At 33.9% G+C, this 26,722-nt stretch overlaps 1 protein-coding gene and 2 long non-coding RNA genes across 3 annotated transcripts in view; 1 reads left to right on the top strand and 2 right to left on the bottom strand.

Moving 5' to 3' along the window:
• Positions 1-8,546, bottom strand: part of LOC133185684 (uncharacterized) — a 159,257-nt gene extending 150,711 nt beyond the window's left edge. Inside the window, exon 1 of the long non-coding RNA XR_009720934.1 lies at positions 8,341-8,546. This is a non-coding gene — a long non-coding RNA (uncharacterized LOC133185684). The remainder of the gene's footprint in view (positions 1-8,340) is intronic.
• Positions 1-24,509, top strand: part of LOC133185644 (tetraspanin-13-like) — a 162,685-nt gene extending 138,176 nt beyond the window's left edge. The window contains exon 5 of the mRNA XM_061320956.1: positions 21,713-24,509. Within this exon, the coding sequence (XP_061176940.1) occupies positions 21,713-21,787 (75 nt within the window). The 3' untranslated portion in view covers positions 21,788-24,509. The remainder of the gene's footprint in view (positions 1-21,712) is intronic.
• LOC133189834 (uncharacterized) lies at positions 16,787-19,276 on the bottom strand. The gene is made up of 3 exons (XR_009721530.1): positions 19,217-19,276; positions 17,352-17,500; positions 16,787-17,006 (listed from the first exon to the last, which is right to left on the bottom strand). It is a non-coding gene; the product is annotated as an uncharacterized LOC133189834 (long non-coding RNA).
• Positions 24,510-26,722: the final 2,213 nt, after the last annotated feature.

Here is a 26,722-nt window from a genome sequence, read left to right as displayed (position 1 = left end):
AGAAATCGAAATTTTCAACTTTTCTTTTTTGAATTTTTTCTTGCATCACATTGTTGCATCTTATTTGTAGTTTCAAAATATGTTGGTCCCACTGGAAACAAAAACGACAACTTCCATCTATAAGCGAAAAACTGCATAATTTGAGTATTTTACTTTTCCATAAATATCTGTTATAAATAACGTATTTGAACTGATTTTTGAATATGTTATCAAGACTGCAAATGTCACTTCCGGTCGCGCATTTAAATGTCCGCAAAATGATAACTTGTCCGAGAGAGATCTCGGAAACAGTAAGAGATTAAGACACCAAACCTATAGGAGTAACAGACCTTGTAAAGTAAACAAAACAATTTGGGTTAATTAACTCTTTGCTCCCTGATAACGTCTATAGACGTGCTTATAAAAAGCATTCATAGCCTAGTACCGTCTCAAAACGTTGCTGTGTACATGCTTCCAAAGTCGAATCACGTGTTAAAACGTTACCGACGCTACTTGTAAAACAGACTCTGATTCGTCAATTCTATGGGTTGTGAGGAATCCCAATGAATATAAGCCAATCACATTAAGTCTTACAAACCTTTTGGGGCAATGTGTGATGTATTACTTCCTTTTATAGCAAGAAAGCGAAAGTAAAATGACATCGATACCCACGCGGTTAAAAACATGGAGTCGAGTGATGATAGTAGTACGGCGTTTGAAGGATTTGGACCAGAGGTAGTGGAAGCAGCTCGAAAAAACTTGTTAGAGCTTGTTCCCATAGATCCGAACGATATATCTGATGTTGAAATATCTGATATTTCGGACATGTCAACAGATTCTTTGGAGGAAAGTGACCTAGACCCCGAGCCTGAAGACGAGAAAAACAAATATGGAGATCAACGAGGTTGGCAAGAACAGCTGAATAATGTACAAATTGGGGACTTTACATGCCACCCAGGACCAACAACACATTTAGATGGGACTGCAAATGAACTTGATTTTCTCAATTTGATGTTTCTGCCACATTTGTATGAAATTATCACCAGAGAAACAAACCGATATGCTGAAATTGAGCAGGGAAAAAATGGTGATGACGCAAAATGGCGTAGTACAACCCCAGAGGAAATAAGGGCATATATAGCTATTCAGATAAGTTGCTCCTACCCAGGACATGTATTTCACCAAAGATGATTTATTTCGTCCAACGGGTATACACAAGAGAATTACCCGAGATCGGTTGGATAAACTCAATCAGTACTTTCATATTGCAGATACTACCAACAATCCACAACGAAGGCAGTCTGGACATGACAAACTGGCTCATATTCTACCAGCCATGAACTTGTTACTTGAAAAAACCAAGCAGGAATACTCACCGAGTAAGGAGGTGTCTGTTGATGAAGCCATGGTTGCATATACAGGTCGTTTGGGATTCAAACAGTATGTACCGTTGAAACCAACAAAACGAGGCATAAAAGTGTGGATGAGGGCGGACCCCAACAACGGGTATGTCAATGAATATCAAGTTTATACAGGAAAAGAAGTACGTGTAGCAGAGAAGGGACTTGGTGAGAGAGTTGTCCGCGATCTTACAAGGGAAATCTGGGGAAAACATCACCATGTCTATTGTGACAATTATTTTACATTGGTAAACCTTTTTCAAGAGCTCCTTGACAATGATACATATGCCTGCGGTACAATACGTACAAATCGTAAAGGCCTGCCACTCACCATTACGAAATCAAAGCTGAAGAAACAAGGAGACCTTATTCAAAGACAGAAAGAAAATATGGTTGCCACAGCATGGCACGACAAGAGAACAGTAACTTTGCTGGCAACTAACGCTAATCCCCTCGATATGACCGAGGTCAAGAGAAAGCAGAAAGATGGCAATGTAGTAAATGTCGCTTGCCCAAAAGTTTTGAAGTTGTATACTCAAAACATGAATGGTGTAGACAGGGCAGACCAACTTCGTTCAACTTACAGCATCTGCCGTAAAGCCCTGAAATGGTGGAAATATCTTTTCTGGTTTGTGGTCGACGTCGCTATCGGTAATTCATTTATCCTCATGAAAGAGTCTCCTAATCATGTCATCTCAACCAAAACAGGAAGCAGACGAGAAAGAACACAGCTTGAATACCGGATGCAACTTGCACATCTGATGACGGGTGACTTCTGGGGCAAAAGGAAAAGGGAATCCATTGGAAACCCACAGACCAGAGGGCTTTTGCACTGGCCAACAGAACTTGACAAAAAAAGGACATGTAAACAATGTTCAAAAAACAAAATTAGAAGAGAAAGAATTTTTGGATGTGAGCAGTGTGAAGTAAACTTATGTATTACCTGCTTCAAGCAGTACCACAAGGAGAAACACCCTGAACTCTTTCAATAAGGACATAAAATTGTGGACAAAAACTATAAAAATTAATTTTGTTGTGATGTAATTTGTTTATTTTTTTCAATTTTGGAAATTATTTTTGCACTGGATTATTCTGTTATATATTAAAAGTTTAAAACTGAAAATTTGGTAAGTTTTTATTGAATATTAAAAAAGTTATAGCCATTTATTTAACCCTTACTGAAAAATTTTATCACTAGTACTATTTGTTTACATCAGGGATGTAAACAAAGATGGCCGCCAGGGAGCAAAGACTTAAGAGCGTCAGCCATCACTTTCGGTCGTCACAGGAAGTGATCAAAGAAATTGAAAATCTCAACTTTTCTCTTTTGGAATAAGACTTGCATCATATAATTGTATTTTTTTCACAGATTCGAATTGTGTTGATCCCACCCGAAACAAAAAACGACAACTTCTGGTTATAAGAGAAAAACTACATAATAGGGGTTTTTAACTTTCCCATAAATACCGCTTACAGATAGAGTTCTTTAATTAAATGATTTGCATATGTTATTGAGACTGCAGATGTCTAGAATGACGTCAAACTTCTTAGTAAAATTCACTTCCGATCCCGTGTTCTCCTGTCCTCAAAATGAGATTTTGTTCACCCTTTTTGCTCAGCAACAGTAAACGAAGTCCAAGACTTTCAGGACTGATAGTCAGTCATCAATTTATCTACATCATGTGAAAATCGTACTTTGCTATCACTTCCGGTCGTGACAGGAAGTGATGCAAAAAAGTGAATTTTCAAGTTTTTTTTTTTTTTTTTTTTTTTTAACAGAAAATTACAGACCATGCAAATTATTTTCACCGGAATTGCAGACCGAAAAACCGGAAGTTGTCTCAAACATGAGTAGTGCTTTCATGGAAACTTTTAGGGATGTTCAGTTGTGAATAGTTTAGGTGTAGAATGAACATTTTATTTGTTTGGAGTAATTGTGGTCATGATGAAGTTAAAAAAAAAAACACATAGAAAGTAAAGAGTTATTTCCGTTTTTCACGACCTTGACCTTGAATCAAATATAAAAGTAAGGGCATCCACCTCCAGTATCAGGTTAAAACTAAGAAAGTAAAGATTTGTGGGTTTTTTTCTTTTCTTTTTTTAATGACCTTGACCTTTGACCTTGACCCAAAGGTCACAATCAGGCCTAAGGATGAGGAAGTAGTTACAATTCTAAGTTCAAAAGAGGCAGAAAATAAATAATTTACCCCCCCCTTTTCAAAAAAAAAAAAATCACATCAAGAGCAACGTGGAATATTTCTCTTGAATTCAAACCAGACCTTGGATCGACACCAAATTTGGTACAAATGTAGTATTGACCTCAGAGAAACGTTCTTGAAAGTTTTACGGTGAGTCTTACAGGGCTCAACATTAATGCTTGTCCGCTTGTCCGGTACCAGTGAAAAAAAATACGGATAAGTGAATATTGCTGGGCACTTGTCTGATTGGACAAGTGCATTTTTATGTAAATAAGTCTCTAAATATTTAAAAGAACGACTGTTGAAAGTTTACAGGTACTTTAAGATGGAAACAGTACATAAAAACCAAACTTCGATCCCGATATAGATTGCTATGTAATTGAGTACATTCGATCGGCATCGAAGTTCACTAATTGCTGCTAATGGAAAGGCATGGAACTGACGAAGTTTGTATTCTGTTTTATGTTGACAGCATTTATGTTGTCAGGACAGAAAGTCTAGATAAAATTTTGTTTTATGTGTTTGTTGTATTTATAAATAACATCATGCACATGTAATGGACTTTATTACCTTATTTTATACACTGCTTGCAAGTTCAGGAACTATTTCCTTTTACAGAACTTCTTTCTTCCCCTACTGATTCTAAAAATACTTGCATTTATTCTAGTCCTAAACAATTTAACTTATTAATGTTATCGTAATGCGTAGCCTAATGGTTAGTGACCTGTCTTTCAATTCAAGGGTTTTGAGTTCGATCCCTGCTGGAGAACATTTTTTTTTTTTGGCATTTTTCTTCTATTTTTTCAAACTAATTGACACGGAAACACTTATAAAGGTGGAAAGGCCTCTAATTGTACACGGGACAATTAGTTTACCAGTTTTTATTTGTATTTATATATCTGTGGAAGCCTTAAGATAACTTTTGTTAATCATTAAGCGTAATCTTGTTGACAAGACTTTGGTGGGTTTTTTTTCTTCAAAGAATCAAGAAAACGGAAGACCTGTTATTGCCTAGGCAATAAGTATCTAGTTGTTTTTTTTTCCCCTTTTCAGGTCGGGACGATTTCTCAGATATGGGCTGGACAGATTTTCTTGAAATTTTCAGGGATGATAGAGAATAAAAATAACCTCAGGCGTTTCTTCTTCATTTTTTCGAAATTCATTTCCGGTCGTCAGATATGTCCGATTTCTGTTTTTTTTATCAAAAATATTTTGTCCGAGTCATATCTCAGAAACGGTAAGAGATTAAGACACCAAACTTATAGAAATAATAGATCATGAGGAGTAGGCAAATCCATTTGGGTTAAGAGCGTCAACCGTCACTTCCGGTCTTCACAGGAAGTGATCATAGAAATCGAAATTTTCAACTTTTTGTTTTTGATTTTTTTCTTGCATCACATTGTTTCATCTTATTTGTAGTTTTGAAGTATGTTGGTCCCACCAGAAACAAAAATGACAACTTCCAGCTATAAGCGAAAAACTGCATAATTTGTGTATTTTACTTTCCCATAAATATTTGTTATAGATAATGTATTTGAACTGATTTTTATGCACCTGTCTTAAGACGGGACGTATTATGTTATAGCCTTCATGTCCGTCCGTCCATCCGTCTGTTAGCTTTTTTGTGTCCGGCTCATAATTTTAATACTATTAGGCTTAGAATTATCAAACTTTGTCAGCTGATATGTCTTGGGTAGAAGGTGTGTCGCGCATTAAAAGTAGGTCACTCTGTCCGTTATTTAAGATGCTATGGCCAAATATGGAAAAATCCTGTCTGGCTTATAACTAGAAAACTATTAGACTAAGAATCATCAAACTTGGCTAATATATGCATCTTAGGTAGAAGGTGTGTCGCAACCTATTTCAAGGTCACTGTGACTTTTAATTTAGTGAAATTTAAAAAAAAAACTGTGTCTCTATACTATGAAATTACACAATTCCCAAAAATGTAAGAATGTTGCAGTATCCTTATTAAAAAATACGTTAAATCAAGAAAAATACTTCTTTTTTTCATTATATACTTTACAGCAATCTATAACAAATGTAATGTAACAAGAGAAATTCCACCTCTCCCAGGGGTGTAATTATCAAGCACTGGTTAAGGAGAATTTTGATAACAGAAAATTACATGTCAAATTAGAGAGAAATTAATGACTTTAGTGTGAGGAGCTAACTGGTAGAACATCTCTGATCAAGCAGGTGTTATCTATATCTCCTGGGAATTGGGCAAAGGAATCAGTGTTGGACTAGATGAATCTAGTTGGCTAGCCTTTTAACTTTAAAATGAATTTGGTGAAAAGTAATTAAAACTAACTTGATATTGTATAATAAACTTATTTGATACTGTATAATATAATTAAAACTAATTATACCCGGGGGGGGGGGGGGGGGGGGGGATATTGGAATCAGCATGTCGGTTTGTCTGTCAATATGAACTGCAGCTTAAACCAGTCTGACATTATATCTCAAAAAGATCATCAAGTATTTTTAAAAAAGCATGTTTTATCAATATTATGGTAGATAGTTCCTACAAATCTAAGAGTCATGCAGTAACCGTATTAATAATATTGCATCAAGATTACACAAGTTTTCGTTTCTTTTCATAAATCTTTGTAACAAGTTAAAAAAAACCTCTTTTTTCAATGGAATGACATAGATATGCATTTTTATTACAATACAGACTATTAAAGCAGATAGTGCAGATCCATTCATCCCTTGGGAGTAATGAATGGACATGCATCCAGTTAAAGATTATAATTAATGAGTTCAATGTATAGGAAAACTAGCTGTCTCAATCATTTCTGTTAGAGGGTCTCTGATCAAGCAGCTCTTATCTGTATCCTTCGGGAATTAGACGGAGAAAAACTGCTTGTTAGTTTATAGCATATGTCATTTGATGGCCAGCCTTTTATTTTCGAAATTAATTTGGTATAGATTAAATTGTTAAGAATATTTTGATATTGTTTAATATGATATTTTTTATCTAATTTTTTGAAAATATCAAATAAATATGAAAGAGGGGGGGGGGGGGGGGGGCTGCAGATGGGCATTTGTCAAGGTCTAACACAACCAGTTGAGAAATTTATTATAATTAGTGCCTGCACTTCAGGAAATGTATAAACATCAAATATTATAAGGAATGGAAAAATCATGGAAATCTTTGAATTAAGGTTGACATGATTTTCTTGCACCCTGAACTGTTTATGATAATTGAACAATATTTGACGGGCGAATCATGCTGTGGCGGGGCACTTAATTGAATATGTTATCAAGACTGCAAATGTCTAGAGTAACGTCAATTATCTTTGTAAAATTCACTTCCCGTCGTGCATTTAAATGTCCGCAAAATGAGAACTTGTCTGAGAGAGATCTCAGAAACGGTAACAGATTTAGACACCAAACTTATAGGAGTTTTAGACCTTGAGGAGTAGACAAAACCATTAGGGTTAAGAGCGTCAGCCATCACTCCGGTCATCACAGGAAGTGATTAAAGAAATTGAAAATTTCAACTTTTCTCTTTTGGAATAAGACTTGCATCATATAATTGTATCTTTTTCACAGTTTCGATATGTGTTGGTCCCACCCGTAACAAAAAACGACAACTTCCGGTTATAAGAGAAAAACTACATAATAGGGGTTTTAATTTTCCCATACATATCGCTTATAGACAGAGTTGTTTAAATGATTTTTATATGCCCGTCTTTAGACAGGACGTATTATGTTATGGCGTTCATGTCCGTCCGTCTGTCTGTTAGCTTTTTTCGTGTCCGGCTCATAACTTTAATACAGGTGACTCTCGATGGCTCTAACTCCGATCTCTCGAAGTTCTCGATCTCTCAAAGTGAACCCCCGCTCCCGTTTTTTTCTTCTATATAACTAAGCAAATTAACTTCCTATCTCTCGAACTTCCGATCTCTCAAAGTTCTCTATTTCTCGAACCAAGACCTGGGTCCCGTAATACACATTTCATCGTTTTTTACTCTCTATCTCTCGAAGTTTTGATTGTGCGTGTGCACGCCAATCAAGCGTAAAATTAATGCAGCTTGGACTTACCTGGATAACGGTGAACGCCTCGGGCTGGCATGTAGGTGTTAATTGGGTGTTTACATAGATGACACTATACCTGTGAGCATCCGAGTGTTGATATAATTAATTGGTTACAATTGGTAAACTATAAACGAATTGCTTCACAACTTATTTTGACTTGACAGCGAGACGATAATTTTTAGAAAATAATTTAAGAGACGTGTCAATAATTTTTCATAGATTATGAAGGTTTATTAGAATTTACGTAATCCCAGTATGACAAACACTGCACAAGAAATCCTATCTGAAGAACTGAATACCCATTTAATACGAGAAATCTGGTGAAGGACACAATGAAGCCCTGGGGGTAGCCACACCGACGATTGCTATTCAGGTTTCATGTAATCATGAAATGAGAACAAATAAATACTGAAACTTAAAGAGATCGTTTTATTTATTCAAAATACGATCATTGTAGTGAATTACCTGTAAAATACGAATGAAAACGTGCAATGACATTTTCGACATGTGCTTCCGGTATTTATAATAGTAGAACAATGATGATTGGAACTGAAAATTCCAGATTTTATTCACTTTCTATCTCTCGGACCCCTCGATCTTTCGAACTTTTCTTGCGGTCCCTTGAACTTCGAGAGATCGAGAGTCACCTGTACTATTAGGCCTAGGATTATCAAACTTTGTCAGCTGATACTTCTTGGGTAGAAGGTGTGTCACACATTTAAAGTAGGTCACTCTGACCTTTAATTAAGATGTTATGGCCAAATATGGAAATATCCTGTCTGGCTCATAACTAGAAAACTATTAGACTTAGAATCATCAAACTTGGCCAATTTATGCATCTTAGGTAGAAGGTGTGTCGCAACCTATTTCAAGGTCACTGTGACCTTTAATTTAAGTGAAATTTAAAAAAAACTGTCTTTTTACTATTAGATTACACAATCCCAAAAAATGCAAGAGTGTTGCAGTATCCTTATTAAAAAAAAATGTTAAATCAAGAAAATACTTCTTTTTTTCATTATATACTTTTCAGCAATCTATAACAAATGTAATGTTACAAGAGAAATTCCACCTCTCCCAGGGGTGTAATTATCAAGCACTGGTCAAGGAGAATTTGATAACAGAAAATTGCATGTCAAATTAGAGAGAAATTAAATGAGTTTAGTGTGAGGAGCTAACTGGTAGAACATCTCTGATCAAGCAGGTGTTATCTATATCTCTTGGGAACTGGGCAAAAAGAATCAGTCTGTTGGATTAAATAGTTGGCTAGCCTAACTTTTAAAATGAATTTGGTGAAAAGTAATTAAAACTTATTTGGTATTGTATAATGTATTAATTTGATATTGTATAATAAACTTATTTGATATTGTATAATATAATTAAAACTAATTATACTCGGGAGAGAGGGGTTGATATTGGAATCAGACTGCCCGTTGTCCTTATGAATTGCAGCTTAAAACCAGTCTGACATTAAATCTAAAAAAAATCAAGTATTTTAAAAAAATGTTTTAATTACGGTAGATAGTCCCTACAAATCTAAGAGTAATGCAGGAACCTTATTAAAAATGTTGCATCAAGATTACACAAGTTTTTTGTTTCTTTTCATAAATCTTTGTAACAAATTAAAAAAAATCTTTGTTTTCAAATTTAATTTCAGAATGACATAAATATGCATTTTTATTGCACTGCAAAGCAGATAGTATGTATAGATCCATTCATCCGTTGAGAGTAATGAGTGGACATGCATCCAGTTAAAGATTAATTACCGTATATACTCGCCTATAAGTCGGTTTTTTGGGGAGTTAAACTTTGGTCCAAAAACCCCTGTCCGACTTATAGGTGAGTTATAAAAAAAAAATTGGAATTATAGTGGGTCAATCCCTTTAATGTAAGCTTAAAAAATACAACCGACTTGTAGACGGACCGACTTATAGGCAAGTATATACGGTAATGAGTTCAGTGTAGGGAAGCTACAGTCCCTGAAACGTTCTACTTTCCCACTTGAACGGTGAGCGAACGCTGAACGAACGGTGAACGAACGCAGAGCGAACGGTGAGTGAACGATGTGTGAACGCTGAACGCAACTTGGTGAACGATGTGTGAACGGTGAGCGAACGCAGAACGCGAATGGAGCGCAAACGCGAACGCAAAGTGAACGGTGAACGAACGGTGAACGCAAGATGAACGATATATTCGGAATGCCTCTGATCTTTTCCTTGCATTGAAACTATTTTATTGTATTATAATGTCAGGTGCCCAAAAAAAAAAAAAAAAAATCAAAAAACAAAAACAAACAAATAATAAATAAGTAAACAAATTAATGAATGAATAAATAAGTCAATAAAATAAATTCTCCAAAATTGTCCTAAGAAAGACGATGCATGCACATTAAGTTTTTAATCACACGATTTTTATCGCATTAAAACATTGCAATTGTTGCCGAACGCTGAAGTTTAAAAGATATTGTTTTTAGCTGGAAAATAAAAATGTTTATTCTTATTTGATAACAAATCAGAGAAAACTTATGATTTATAGAATGAATTAAAGCGGCTGTAACTTATATTCATATATATATCTCTGTGTCAAGGCGATTTCGTGTAAAGTAATGAAATAAAAAATAATTACATTTATACGCTCGTATTGTAGATTTTTAATACAATAATATATTATGTTTCATTTCTATTTTTCATTATGATTTATTGAGCAGACGTCTATCTCTAGATGGCCGTGATTATACTCGGACAAGATGATACAAAGATACATATTCATATTATTTGTTATGAATTCAATTTTCAGAACATGATATTTAAGTAATATGGTGTTATAGTTTTTATTAAACAGACAAATGAGAGAGAGAGAGAGAGAGAGAGAGAGAGTACTATTCAGTTTTAGCCCCCCCCCTCCTTTCAGGCTTCACCAAATGTTTGTACCTATATCAAACAAAAAACTTTTTTTTCTAAATATATCAGACAGTGAAAGTAACTTTTTTAATCAACAAATCATATCCATTTGTTTGACAGTCATACTCGTTTTTATTTTCCTGCTTCAAGTTCACACGAAGTCCACGTGCTTGTCCTGTCAATCAAAATCATTCGAAACTGTGCTGGTGTGAAAGTTTCGTCACATCGAAGACGAAGTGTGAGTATTTCCAACAAGTTATAACATTTATTTTTATCATTTCTAGATTTGATTCCAACATTTGAATAATAAATTAGTAAAATACATTGGGCATTAACACTTGAATGTGAAACATACTCTCTGCCAATTTCAAATACCACCGCCGACACGTGTACATTTTGATCTACTATTGTTTTGTGACTTTTTTAGATGCATGTTTGTTTTGAGACTGAAATTTTTGTTCTAAAAAAGACCGTAGCTTTTTTTTTAAAATGTTAATTAAAATATTCTGGAAATACGGTACTGACTAAGTCACCGATTTAGGGGGAAAGGGGGGGGGGTTATTAATCATATCGAATGGCAAACATATAAAGTTACGGTGAAGAAAGATTTTTTTTTCTCTATAACTATAGACTTTACATATTACAGTAGAGAAATTCTGTAGTGCATTACATTTTAAATAAATATTTCAATTAACCACACTATCATTTAATTCGTTCTAAAGATAATAAATTAACAGGATATCCGCAGTACTATGTATAACTCTCAGAACTAGTTCTATTATATTTTCTGAAGTAATTGAAAAAAAAAACGTAATAGAAATAAATATTTTCGTAATTTTGCTGCGTAATTATTTGACTTGAATAATTATATCTCCATTAAGATTTATCGTCTTTAACAAAACAACAAAATGTTGCAGTGCTTGAAGTATTTGCACATTGCCCTTAGTTAAATTTAATATTTCAGCATTGTTCTACATAGGTACAGAATGTGCTTATAACAACATTATTTTCCAGAGTAATTTTACAAATAACTTAACATGCAACTAAGTTAGAATAATAAAAATATATATCTTAGATATTTTTCCTCATGAAATAATGATTTTTCAAACACGATATGTTAGTTAATAAATTAAAAAAACCTGTACATGTAACTCCTTAACTACAAAAAGATAAGTCCTTTCACTTCGGAGTTCCGAATGACAATGAAAACTGAACGATAGGTGAACGCTGAATGCAAGGTGAACGCAAAGTGAACGGAACGAAGAGCGAACGCTGAACGCTTTGTGAACGGTGAACGCGAGCGCACGGTGAACGGTGAACGCAAAACTGTGAATGGAGAGCGAACGGTGAACGCACGCTGAACGAACGGTGAACGCACGCTGAACGAACGGTGAACGAACGGTGAGCGAACGGAAAAATGGGAAAGTAGAATGTTTCAGGGACTGTAGCAGTCTCAATTATTTCTTTTAGAGGGTCTCTGATCAAGCAGCTCTTTTCTGTATCCTTTGGGAATTAGACAGAAGAACTGCTTGTCAGTTTATAGCATATGTCATTTGATGGCCAGTCTTTTATTTTTGATATTAATTTGATATAGATTAGGTTGTTAAGACTAAATTGATATTGTTTAATATGATATTTTTATTTTTTGAAAAAATCAACTTACTCAGAGCATCATGTCTCACAAATCTGAAAGCTTGGGGGGGGGGGGGGGGGGGGATGCAGATGGGCATTTGTCAAGCTCTAACACAACAAGTTGAGGATCGATAATGTAATGTTTGTTATAATTAATGCCTGCACCACAGGAGATGTATAAACAAATATTATAAGGTATGGAAAAATCCTTGAAATCCTTGTATCAAGGTTGACATGATTTTCTTGCACTCTAAACTGTTTATGACAATTGAACAATATTTGACAGGCGTATCATGCTGTGGCGGGGCACTTTATATATATATGTTATTGGGACTGCAGATGTCTAGAGTGACTTTAGTAAAATTCACTAAACTTCCGGTCATGTATTTTCCTGCCCTCAAAATGAGATTTTGTTTACCTAATTGCTCAGCACCAGTAAACGACTGAAGTCTAAAACTTTTAGGACTAATAGTCAGTCACCAGTTTTTCTAAATCATGTCAAAATCATACGACGCCGTCACTTTCGGTCGTGACCGGAAGCGATGCAAAAAAGTTAATTTTCAAAGTTTTTTTTTCTTTTTACAGAAATGTTTGGCTAATGCAGATGTTAGATAGACTATAACGTTTACCCTGCAAATTATTTTCACTGGAAGTGCCGGCCTGAAAACCGGAAGTTGTCTCAAACATGAGTAGTTTTTCATGGAAACTTTTAGGGATGATCAGTTGTGAATAATTTAGGTGTAGAATGAACATTTTATTTGTTTGGAGTAATTTCGGTCATGATGAAGTAAAAGAAAGATAGAAACCTCTGACCTTGATCGTTGACTTTGACCTTGACCTTTGATGACCTTGACCTTTGACCAAAAGGTCAGAATCAATAATTAATTTACTCCTCTTTAAAAAAAAAAAAAATAAATAAAACATATCAGCTTAGAATATTTCTCTAAAACTAATTCAACACCTCTGATCGACATAAAATTTGGGGGTTCTGCAGAAGACACCTGAAAGAATGTTTTCTGAAAGTTTGACGGTGAATCTCTAAAGTTTATAGAAATTACGAATGTTAAAGGCAAACACTACTTCTTTTTTCGTATCTAAAATTTAGGTGCCGATGAACATAAAAATTAATTAAAGGTTTTCTCGGTTATTTCTGCAGTTGTTATGAATAGCAGTCGATTCTCTTGATATGATATGATATTTTAATACCAAGCATTCTTGCTTTTTCTAGTAAGTGTAATTTATTTCAATTTTATTTAGAATTAATATTAATTGAATGAATGTCGAAAAACAGCGATATTTTCCTAGCAATTAAATTTTCACGCTGTCACTGACACCATTTTCTTCCTAAAAAGCATATCTGAAATTTTAATTTATGCTACTTCCATTTTATTCAATCCACACAGAGATGCTTATTTTAATCTTCCCTATTATTTCAGGATATTCAGTCACATCCGACCCATATATTTGTAAACAAAGTCTCGACACTGCAATTCTAATGCATCATAGGCTCTGAATGATTAACTCGATGCATTCCAAGTATAGACAAACTCAAATTTTTAACGAAATCTGCATTTGTATTATACACCAATCGTGTTTCTCAATCTATTCAATACTGGTTACTACATTCCATAACAAACAAAAGAACACGTGTTTTTATTCCTATTTATTCCTAAACAATTAATTTACTACCCCCATCTTTATCGGAATACGTGGTCTAGTGGTTAGCACACCTGCCTTACAAACCAAAGGTTTTGAGTTCAATCCCTGCTGGGAGAAGACTTTTTTTTTGCATTTTTAGCCTCACCTCGACGAAGTCGAGATGAGCTTATGCTATGCCCCTGGCGTCGGTGTCGGCGTTAGTGTCGGCGTCCCGGTTAGAGTTTTAGGAGCAAGTCCATTCACAAGTAACTATAAACCCTACCTGGACCCAACTTGCATGGATGATGCATCTTGGGATGGACACTACCACACTTGCTTCGGATGCTGGATCTGACCTAGATTTTCCAGTTGAGAGACCAGGTTAAAGTTTTTGGAGCAGGTCCATTCCCGAGTAACTATAAACCCTACCTTGACCAAACTTGCATGGATGATGCATCTAGGGATGGACACTACCACACTTGCTTCGGATGCTGGATCTGACCTAGATTTTCCAGATGAGTGAGCAGGTTAAAGTTTTTGGAGCAGGTCCATTCCCAAGTAACTATAAATCCTACCTTGACCAAACTTGCATGGATGATGCATCTAGGGATGGACACTACCACACTTGCTTCGGATGCTGGATCCGACCTAGATTTTCCAGTTGAGTGAGCAGGTTAAAGTTTTTGGAGCAGGTCCATTCCCAATTAACTATTAAGCCTACCTGGACCAAACTTGCATGGATGATGCATCTAGGGATGGACACTACCACACTTGCTTCGGATGCTGGATCTGACCTAGATTTTCCAGATGAGTGAGCAGGTTAAAGTTTTTGGAGCAGGTCCATTCCCAAGTAACTATAAGCTCTACCTTGAACAAACTTGCATGGATGATGCATCTAGGGATGGACACTACCACACTTGCTTCGGATGCTGGATTTGACCTAGATTTTCCACATGAGTGAATTTTAGCCATATTTTAACCAAATTATCATGGATGATGTAGCTAGGGATGGTCACTTCCAGACTTGCTTTGGATTCTGAATCTGACCTACATTTTCCAGATGAGTGACCAGGATAATTTTTTGGGAGTAGCTATATAACATTATGGCCTGTTATGATTAAACTTGCATAGATGGTGCATCTATGGATGAAAACTTCCAGACTTACTTTGGATGTTGGAACTGACCAAAATTTTCTTAATTAGTAAACAGGATAAACATTTTTTGAACAGGTCTATTTCCAAGTAACTATAAGTTGTACTTAAACCAAACTTGCATGGACATTGATCTTGGGATGTACACTAAATTAAAAAAAAAATATGATGTGAAATTTGCCTTACTTAAAGATAACATTCGTTGAGGTGAGCTTCTAATCTTTGATTACCTATGTTTCTGCTTTTTAGCTCTTCTGAGCCAAAGGCTCAAAGAGCTAATGCTATGGCCATTTGTGCTGTGTGCATAAACTTTTTAGAGTATGGGCCATAACTCAAGAACCCCTTGGCCAATTATTGTCAAATTTGTCAGGTATCCTTGGCCCAAGGGCTTCCGTTTATACTAAAACTAGGGTTGTGACCCTTAAAAAAGGGGGGATAATTAGGAAAATGGAAACAAAAGTACTGGTTGCTTAAAAATCTTCTTCTCAAGAACCACTGGGCAGATTATCACCAAACTTACACAAAAGGATGAGGATATGTGAAGATTAAAAATTGTTTAAGGTGATTCGAACCTGTCGTGAAAGTAATTGGAATATTAAAAGATAGGTACCCTCAGATAGAGGACAAGTTTGTGGTTTAGGAATCATCAAATTTGATATATGCTAATGCGTTTGTTTCCATGGCAACAACCTCTGAATATGCCCTTGTTTAAAATTGGAAAAGCTGGGGGGAAAAAAACCCATTGCCATTAAAGAAAATAACAAAAAACTCAAAAATTATTATCAGAATTCATTTACTTGGAAATATATAATAGGGTAGCAGATTAACTTAATTTTGTCATTCTTTGTACATAGATATAACATTCAAACAGCACTCTAAGGCAGTCTGAATTTCCTCTGTCTTCTTAAAAATTGTCCATTTTTTCTTCACCTTGACAACAAAAACGGTTATGAAATCACACTTAAAGTAACTGGATATTTATTTTTTTTACTCCATTTTAAAAATGACATGTATAGCTAAGTAACAAAGGGGAATAATTGGTATGTTCATAAATCAGATAAAAAGATATGCTAATCCGAATTTTCTCTGACCTTTTTTTAAAAATTACCCTGAAGCACATGTCTGCAATGGAGGCTACAAAATCAATCAAAAGTAATCAATTTTCAATTCAATTAGTCAATTATGTTGAAAACAAACTTGAAAACAAACTTTTGAAGGACAATAAATGTAAAATTTCAAGAATTTTGAAATTTACATTCCAAATTTCCTATGTTTTTTTTTTTTTTCAAAACTTAAAACTTTCAAATTGATTGTTGGTGAATAAAACAGATCACCTTATATCATGATATATATATTTATAATTTTTTAAGGTGTGATATGTATACCTAATTTAGAAAATAATCCTGGCATGTATACACAGTTAAGGTGAAAAAAAGTGCACATTACTCATCTGAATTTCCTCTGACTTTTTTTAAATAACAAACTTATGATGTACAATATTTGCCTAAATTACAAAAAAAAAAAAAAAAAAAAAAAAAATCCCCGGACTAATCTTTCCTGAAATTCAAAATATGCAGGAATATTGAACATAATGCTATATATATATATGAATATGTATGAACACAAAAAAAATATTTTTTAAAGTTAAAAAAAAATAGAAAAAGCAAGAGAAAAATGACAATATCAGTGCTAACTTTTGCAAGCTCTAGCTGAAAATAGCATAAAAGGACACACCATATGGAAAAAAAAACAGACATTAGTATATAAGTATCTCAAAAGAGTATATAAATTATGCTGCAGTTCTGTTCATACAGAATGGTTTTTGATCTCAAGGGAGGTTCTGTGCAGTTTTTTTCATATTCCAATTAAACTAGCTTTTTTTATGTGATCTCTAACATGAATGTTTCTTTCCTTTTCTTTTTTTCCAACTTGAATCTTTTGACTTACTGTGGCTTTCAATTGGTAAAATTCTGAGGAACATGTAGGTCTTTTGTAGCAGCTAGAGAAAACAGTTCAATCGTTGGTGGCAAGTGGTGGAAACAAAAATCCATATGATCCTTAGCCTGAAAAAAAAATTCTTCAGGTATAGCCTTACTGACAGGTGGACAAGGATTATACTAATACATGTAATCATGTAACATCTATTATAAAGTTACTCAGTACTGAGTTATCATTTTTATTTTCATAATAATTTTTGTAATAAAAATAGTATTAAACAATTGTAATAAAAATAGTTTTAAACATATTGAAGGAAGGAATTTTTACACAGCACATGAATTTTGTTTATAAAATGTGTGTGAAGCTTCAGCATTCAGTACATCATAACATAGATGAGGAGGTCAAAAGTTTATTTATGATTTTTATTTTGTTGTCAGAAATGTTGAAATTTATTTATTATTTATACATACCCAGCCTGATGGTTTCGACATCAAGGTTATTTATCAGTGCATCTGGATCAAAAGGAACATACTGCTGAGAGTTTACTAAGGTTGTACATTTTGACTGCTGATTGATAAGAAATCCATTCTGACTGTTCCTTTGGCAGCTTTCAGAAAACCTGTTGAGATAATAAATCACACATAGGTATTCAATTTACATGTGAAATAGACATTCCTTTAACAGTGTTTAACACCATATATTATGTCAATGTCAACTCTCTTGAATTTTAACATTTACAAAACAGCAGTACAGTGCCCACTGTCCAATCCGACAACTGTGCAATCTGGCACAATGGACTTTCCGACCTCATATTTTATTCCCAAAAATTTCTTTAAATTTTATATAGAACAAAACACTGTACATTCCGAAGTCATCAAAACTAGATAATTACATTATGATTTCACCTGGGTAATCCGACATAATTACACGGGTGTTCCGTAATTAGCCGCAGGCCAGGTGACGTGAATGTCCCGTTTGGCCACAAGATTGGTCTACTTAGAGAGTAGTTAATTAATTGTAAGTTTGAAAGTGTTTATGTAAGCGTTAAAAGCTCAGTTTTTTAATTAAAAAAATAGGCAATCAATTCTCTTTGTTGTTATCAGTTTTATTCTCGCATTTAAGAAATAGCATCCACGCGATAGAAAATAAAAAGAGTACATGATATTTTGATTACATTAAGATTTTTAGCTAGAAATTAAAATCAAACATGCAGTCAGTCCTTCATAAAGTCATGTCCCGAAAAAAAAAGAGTACAGCGAACGTAACATAGACAATACACAAGTTGAATGGTACATCTTGTCTAAAAGAAAAAGTTTCATTTCAGGGTTAATATACACTGAATTAAGCAAGGCTGTGCACATAAAGGATTTGCCAGAAGCAAAAATACCGCTTTTAGTTGCCCATTAATTTTTAAAATATTACGATTGTTTGATAAAAATCACAATGTTTTAGAGTTACGTCCGGTTTGTATATATATACACTGAATTAAGCAAGGCTGTGCACATAAAGGATTTGCCGGAAGCAAAAATACCGCTTTAAGTTGCCCATTAAATTTTAAAATATTATGATTGTTTGATAAAAATCACAATGTTTTAGAGTTACGTCCGGTTTGTATGAAAAGTCGCGTGACGGTATTAATAGCACAGTCTATGTTGAGAAGTAAACGGTGGAGAAAATTCGGAGAGAAATGTAGTGTAGAAAAAAAAATAATACCACTGTGTAAAGAAGGTACATGTAAACGAAATATTTACTTAATCATCTACTGCTTTAGTAAAATGCTAAAAATTAAATTGCAACATCTCGAAGCGATCGTCAGTTCCATCTGTTTTGTCAATTAAAAAACAAACATCGTACATTACTACAGAGTTTACTAATGCTCAAAGAAATGCTAATTAATGAAGGTATATTTTATACAACAAAGAAACACACAATTATGCAAACATTTTGACAATTAAATACACGTGTACTCTAAACCTAATGAAAAAAAGGTTTTTGAAGTCATTTGACACCAATCATAATGCTAAGAAATATTCAACACTGGGTAATCCGACACACTGTCTAATCCGACATTGATTTTATTTCCTGCAGCATGTCGGATAAGACAGGTTTCACTGTACAATTAAAAGTCTGTATCATATTCTATAGCAAAACAACTTTAAATTCTACTTCATCTTTCATACCATCAAAACAGCTACATCATTAATATAGATATCATTACCTGGTATTCATTTACTTTTTGTAAACATCTAAAGCCACAAGTAATGAAAATATTTTTTTTAATGTGCAATCAGTTTTCTAGCTGGAATGCACATCAATCCCCCATTATCTCTATCACCTCTAAAGGCTCTATATTGTTTTGGGGATCATCTTTCTCTAAAACATCTTTCTTCCTTTATCTGAAATTAATGTAAAAATAAAAAGTGCTTATTAATATTTATGAAACTGTAACACAATGCTATGATTCAAAAAAAATATTTTGCACAATGCAAGTACATGTACATTTATTTAATTCCCTATTTTTTTCTTTCAAACAAAACAAATAAATGTGTGCAGTGTACAAGCTCATGAACAAGGGTCCTCAATATTTTTTTTAAATAAGAATATAATTGGTCAACTGTCCTTCAGCATATTTTTACAAACAGCATTTTAAACCGCATGACCAGGTACATCAAGTTTGTAGGTAGGACATCAATTCTTCATTTTTTTTTTAGTCATATTGACCGCTGAAATGTTCATGAAATGCAATTATTTTCCCTGACTATTACCATGATCTCAATTAGCAATAGGCCTTTCAGACTAATTCTGTTCACTAACTTCACTTTACTATCTGTATTATCTTCTCTAAATATTATAAACATGGGACCCATTTTTTAAGTCATTATTATTGAGAGCCCCCCCCCCCCTTTCCCCTAAATCGGTTACTTAGTTATTTAAATTAACATTTAAAAAGAAGTTAATGTGTTTTGTAGCACAAAAATTTCAGTCTCAAAACAAACATGCATCTAAACAAAGTCATTAAACAATAGTAGTTCAAAATATACATGTGCCGGCCGTGATATTTTAAATTGGCAGGGAGTATGTTTCAAATTCAAGCGGCTTGATTATTCCAAGTATTTATTCCCAATGTGTTTTATTTATTTATCTATTTATTTTTTTAGAAATGTTGGAATCAGATCTAGAAATGATAAGAAAAAATGTTAAAACTTCTTGGAAATACTAACGCTTTGCCTTCGGTGTGATGAGACTTTCACACCTGCACAGTGTAAAATGATTTTGATTGACAGGTCAAGCACGTGGACTTCGTGTGAACTTGAAGCAGGAAAACAAAAACCGATTATGACTGTAAAACAAATGGATTTGTTGATTAAAAAAATGGTTACTTTCACTGCCTGATATATTTAGAAAAAAATTAGAATTTTTGTTTGATATAGGTACAAACATTTGAGGAAGGGGGGGGGGGCTAAAACCGAATCTCTCTCTCTCTCTCATTTGTCTGTTTAATAAAAACTATGACAGCATATTACTTAAATATCAAGTTGTGAAAATTTAATATATAACAAATAATATGATTGCCTCTTTGTATCATCTTGTCCGAGTATAATCACGGCCAGGAAATGTCTACAGATACATGTAGAAGTCTGCTCAATAAATCAACATAAAAAATAAAACTGACACATAAATATATTATTGCATTAAAATTTTAAAATACGAGTGTATTTATGCAATACATGCACATACCATTGTAAAATATTTTTTCTCATTATTTTACACGGAATCGCCTTGTATGGTTGCTACAACCGTTGTAATTCATTCTGTAAGTCCTCTTCTAAAATCCACATTATTTGTAATGGTTTTATATATCAAATAAGAATAGACATATTTATTTTACAACTAGATTAATTTCATCTGTTATACTACAGCGTTCGGTAACAATTACAATGTTTTACAGCGATAAAAATCGTGTTATCAAAAAGTTGAATTTAAACATTGTACATATGTGCAGAAAATATTGTAAGAAACTTAAATTAATAATTTTACTTAATGTGTATGTATCGTCTTTCTTAGGACAATTTTCATTGATTTGATTATTTATTCATTATTTATTTTTTTTTTTTTAAGCACCAGGCATTAGAATACAATAGAATAGTTTCAATGCAAGAAAAAAGATCAGAGGATTCCGAATAAATCGTTCATCTTGCGTTCACCGTTCGTTCACCGTTCACTTTGCGCTCGCGTTTGCGCTCCGTTCGCATTCTGCCTTCGCTCACCGTTCACACATCATTCACCAAGTTGCGTTCAGCGTTCACACATCGTTCACTCACCGTTCGTTCAGCGTTCGTTCAGCATTCGCTCACCGTTCAAGTGGGAAAGTAGAACATTTCAGGGACTGTAGTTGCAATCTATTTTTTTCAGTGTAATTAAAAAAAACACTGTAATTATTAGTATTAATGTTTTATTAGGCTGCACCTTAGTTTCATTCATTAAAAAAATATAATGAGTAATTAAATTTTCACTCTAAATGTTTAAGCAAATTGTGAACACCTCTCTCATCTAGAAAACATTAGTGATTTGGTACCTTCTCTGAAAAACCCAGCGGGGGGTATTTGTCCCCTTTTGGACAGTTCTAGTTCTTCTTTATATATTTTTTAATTTTAAAAATTTGTAATCAAATAAAATTCTCATTCCCTAATCTGCACCCTTATATTTCTAACCCTCGGTGGGGCCCTGGCTGACTGGTCAGATTTCTAGTTCAGGTTAGCTTATCAAGTCAGCATGACATTAATGTTATTCCCTTTCACATTTTTCATACTTTCATATGTTTTATTTACAGATTCTGGGTGTCTGGATAACAGTTCGATATAGAAACCAGAAAGATCCACGAGCCAATCCTAGCTCATTCCTATAATTGCTGACATTTTCTAAATGAACTGGGCACTGCATGGAAACATTATATAATAATTACTATTCTAACTCTATCTTTGTTGTGGGACATTAAATCATATTCATTGGCTCAACTGAGCTAAACCTTCAAGTGAGCTTTTTTGATTAAATGAGTCTAGCATCTGTCTGTCGATCTATCTTGATAAAGAAATAATGCAAGCAACCTCAAGTAGTGCATATTCAAGTTTGTTGAAATCATCCCTACCCTCCCCCCCCCCCCACCTCCCCCAAGATAGGGTAAGGGCCACAATAGGGGATCAAATTTTTCAATGGGAATATATGTACCTGTAATCATCTTAATAAATCTGAGAAACAACAGGGTCAAGATTAGTCATATTAATATCATATGATACCCAAATTTTGGGGGAAGTCGAGTTTTTAGCTCACCTGAGCTGAAAGATCAAGTGACCTTTTCTGATCACCCATAGTCCGTCTGTCCGTCCATCTGATAACTTTTCACATTTTCAACTTCTTCTACATAACCACTGGGCCAATTTTAAGTTCGTACAAAGCATCCTTGGGTGAAGGGGAGCCCCCTTCCAAGAGGAGATAATCAAGAAAAGACAATTGGGCCAAACTTGGCACAGAGTATCCTTGGGTAAAGGAGATTCAATTTTATTCAAATGAAGGGCCACACCCTCTTATATGGGGATATGATTAAGAAACTACTGATTGAGAACTACTGGGACAGGAAAAATGAAACTTACAAGAAAGCTTCCTGGCCTAGTGTAGATTTAAGTTTGTTCAAATCATGACCCCAGGGGCTAGGGTGGGGCCACTATGGGCGATCAAAGATTAACATGGTTATAGATAGGAAAACTCTTTAAAAATCTTCTTCTCAAGAACATGGTTATAAATAGGAAATATCTTTAAAAATGTTCTACTCAAGAACAGCAAAGCTGTGATCAGTCATATTTATATAGAAGCATCCACAGGTAGTGTATTTTCAGGTTTGTTTGGGATAGAGTGGGGCCACTATGAGTGATTAAAGTTTTACATAGGAATACATAGGAAAATCTTAAAAAATCTTTTTCCCAGGAAGAGCAGAGTCATGATTAGTCATATCTATTTGATAGCATCCTCAGGTAGCATTGATGACCCCTGGAGGGTGAGGTAGGGCCACAGTGGGTAATAAATTTTACAAAGGAATACATAGGGAAAATCATTACGAATTACTGATATAGCGAAGTAATTTTGCAGGTCCCCAGTACTTTCCTATAACCGCGTTTTACTGTAGCATCTCTATGTGAAGGGGAACAAGAATTGTAAACTTGATGGTCCCTGCCCCCCTCCCCCCCCCCCCCGGGGCCTGAGGGGTGGGATCAAAACCACCAAAATTAATGCAATCTATAAAAATCTTATCCTCTACTCCTGAACATCAAGCACTCAAACTGTAAGCATGATTGTAATGAGTAAAATTGAGACAAAAATAACATCTTATTGATTGTTCTTCAAAGAACAAGAGAGGCTAATTGAGACATTATGATATGGGGTTACAAATAGTAGAGAAGCACTAATAGTTTGTTAATAGTCTGCATGGTGACAGTGATGAATAGGGGACAGATTAGAACTTAATTTATGAGTTGTAACTGAATGTTAGACTAATTACTTCGTTGATCCTGATCATCCTATTTATCATACTTTTGGGCAACAAAACTTCATCTATCAGTTAATTTGATACTCTAAATTTGTTATTATACTCAGTTGACCGTTAAGGCCCTTGGGCCTCTTGTTTATTTCATTTTTTACTTATTTATTTATTTTATTTATTAGGGTGGATTGTTTTAATAAGTTTTTGCACTGGATTTCAGTATAGATATAAAAGTAAAATTTGGGGAGAAAGGGGGAAAAAAAGGCTGGTTTGATAGGGTAATTTCATGATAATTATGTGTTTTAGCATTAATAGAACCTGTGCTACAAAGGACTATACAGAGTCAATTTTGACTCCACAAATCAACATTTTTAAAAGTTATTCAGGCATGTTAAATTGTTGTTTTATTTTGTAGTAGAGTTTATTATAGAAATCAATGTCAATACATTTGTCTCACATAATATGCACTTGCTGACCGTAAATGACGTCAGGAATGACGATATTTTTGCATCCATTCAAAATGACAAAATGTGCCTTTTTTTGGCTTTTTTTCCCCTAGGGGAAATAAAGTGCAGCTTTGAACAAGCAAAAGGAACACTTCAGTATAAACAGAGTGCTGACCTATTGTTTTAGTCTTCAAAAACATTGTCGTTTCTGTCTGGTCAATGGCTTTAGGTTACATATATGTACTAATTCGTTTTTTATAAATCATTTTATTTCAGTATGTAGATCTAGGAGGAACCTTTTCATAGGCAATAACTATGTAGCATGATATTGTCAACACATTTTGAGATTTTTATCTTGAAATATTATTTGATATTTTTCCTCACTTTTCATTATAAATGTACATAGTGGTAATGCCTGTAGCTTAATTCTTCTCTATGTGTGTTTATTTTAGAACACATTTCCGTGGATGTAATAAAACATGCCATTAATGTATAAAAATTATATAAATGAAATCCAAAGGAAGTGCATTTACTGATATGTTTCAAAACTTGAGATCTGAATGTAACATTGACTCAGTACAAAAATACATGTATGTAATTTCTTTGGCAGTGAAAATAGATGGTATAAATGTGAACCAAGTTGTCAAAAACAGGTTTCCTTATTTTTTGTAGGTTTTTTTATGAATCAACCCAAGAACAGGGGTAGCCATTAAAAAATTCCGAAATACATGTATATTAAGCTTAAATAATACAAGCAATACGCATGATACTTTACAGTGCAATAACCCAGACAAGTACTAGTAGTACAGAAGGAATAAAAGCAATGTTATACACTGAATTGATTTAATTCTGAGGAATATACATACAGTAGAAATCCATCGCAGCTCATTGCAGATGAGAATACCTGTATCAAGTAATTCTTGTCCTCGCAAAAAGTGTGCTATACTGAAGTATAGTTCCGTTTGAGTGTGTTTAAGTGACAATGGAATTTACATTTTGCTTTCTCTTTGATGTCTGTATATCAAAAGTAAACATGCATAAGAGATAAATAATTGAAGGAAAATACAAAAGCTACTATAAAAAAAATAAAATAGTCTAAGAAATTTAAAATTATAAAAGTGGGACCAGATGAATTCGAATCACGACTGAAGTGGTACCTGTGGTGTTAATAGTCAGCGGATATACTATTCAGGCAATGAAAAGAAATGGTATAAATGTGAACCAGGTTGTCAAAAACAGGCTTCTAAGCCAAAATTTGTGCAAAAATCGGTGCTTCAATGGAGAAAATGCTGTTTTAGCCAACTTGGGGTGATATTTTAAAGTTGCAAATAATAAATTTTAGGTTCAAAATGCAAATATTAAAAATATTCAGAAATGTAAACGGTAGAAAATTACTCATGAATATTGAATTTTAAATATGACCTTTTCTGGGAAATTGTTCTCTCCTATAGGTGAATTCTTTTGAAATTCTGAATACAACCTTTTTTTTTTTCTATAACATTTTTTTCTGGCATTGAGCAGAGCTTGAAAGTTATACTTAGGAGCATCCCATCTGAATCTCCCACCAGAATTAATTCTACCAAAGGTGCCAGTCGATCTATCCGCAAAAGAAAATAGCATTAGCAGTATATCAATTTCTTTGAAAATGCTGACAATGAATAATAACTTGAAAATACAATTGCATTAATTATATCTATAATTATAGTGTTGAAAACAGATACTTTGTTTATTTTCACACAAGAAAAACGTGATAATTGTTGCGGATGAATTTCTAAAAAAGTGGTGTTTCGAATAACATGAATAACTTTTCGGAAGGATAACCATGTAAAAGAAAACTGGTAAAATAATTACAAAAATACATCATTATGAATACTAGAAGACTATCTTAACGTATAGAATTTTTTAAGAACTCTTCAGTAGGTTTAATGGTATTAAACAAGTTATATTCTTGTTAGTTTAATCTATTAAGCCAACCTTCTTTTTTAGATTTCGTTAAATCAATGATTTTACAATTCTCAATTCATTTCCTATGCAAAATGTTGATAAAAGGGACCTACATAAATTGTGCAGTAGTGCCTCGATAGAGGTCTTCCTTAGGCCACAGGGAGTTGTTATGTAAAATTTCATTGCAAAAGCTCAAAGAGTTCTCGAGATATCGCGCGGAAACGAAAGTGTTACAGACAGACAGAAATACAGACGGACGGACGGACAGACAGACCCAAATTAATATCCCCCACTTTCAGTGAAAGCGGGGGACAAAAATGAGTTAAATATTTAGCATGAAGTTTAAATGTTGCAAAGGATGGTTTTGAAAGTACATTTACTTGTCAAAAATATCTTGTTCCTTATCTCTTCATTATAGAAAAATGTTCATACTTATCATTATCTTGTGATTTTTGAACTGTTTTCAAACTGTCTTAAAAAATAACAAGCTAATTCAGAGAATTTGTGTCCCCCGCTTAGGGAAAAGAAGGAAGAGCATGCGCAGTTCGGGGGGGGGGGGGTCACACTGCCCCCTGTATTTGTAGAATTATTAAATGTATATTGAAGGAAATTTTAAGAAATGCCAATGTGAATATAAAGATTTCATTGCTTATTCTTTAATATGTGTATAGAATATTATTTTTAATATACAGAATATTTATCACACTGTAATAATGATTTTATGAGTTTGTACACGCCAGACATCATAACTTTTTCATTTCACATGTTGAATAGTATCATTTAATAAAATCAAAAAAAAAAAATTAAAAAGAAAATCGTCGGGGGATTGAAAAGCGAGCAACATACCACTAGACCACGGAGGCACTTCGTTATACTTTAAATTAAATGCAAACATTAACTCACAAATAATGTTTATATT

This window comes from Saccostrea echinata, unplaced genomic scaffold (genome assembly GCF_033153115.1).
Source record: "Saccostrea echinata isolate AGI-Se365-2 ecotype Australia unplaced genomic scaffold, CSIRO_AGI_Sech_v1 ptg000001l, whole genome shotgun sequence".
NCBI classification, from domain to species: Eukaryota; Metazoa; Mollusca; class Bivalvia; order Ostreida; family Ostreidae; genus Saccostrea; species Saccostrea echinata.
This window is presented reverse-complemented; position numbering and strand designations above follow the sequence as displayed.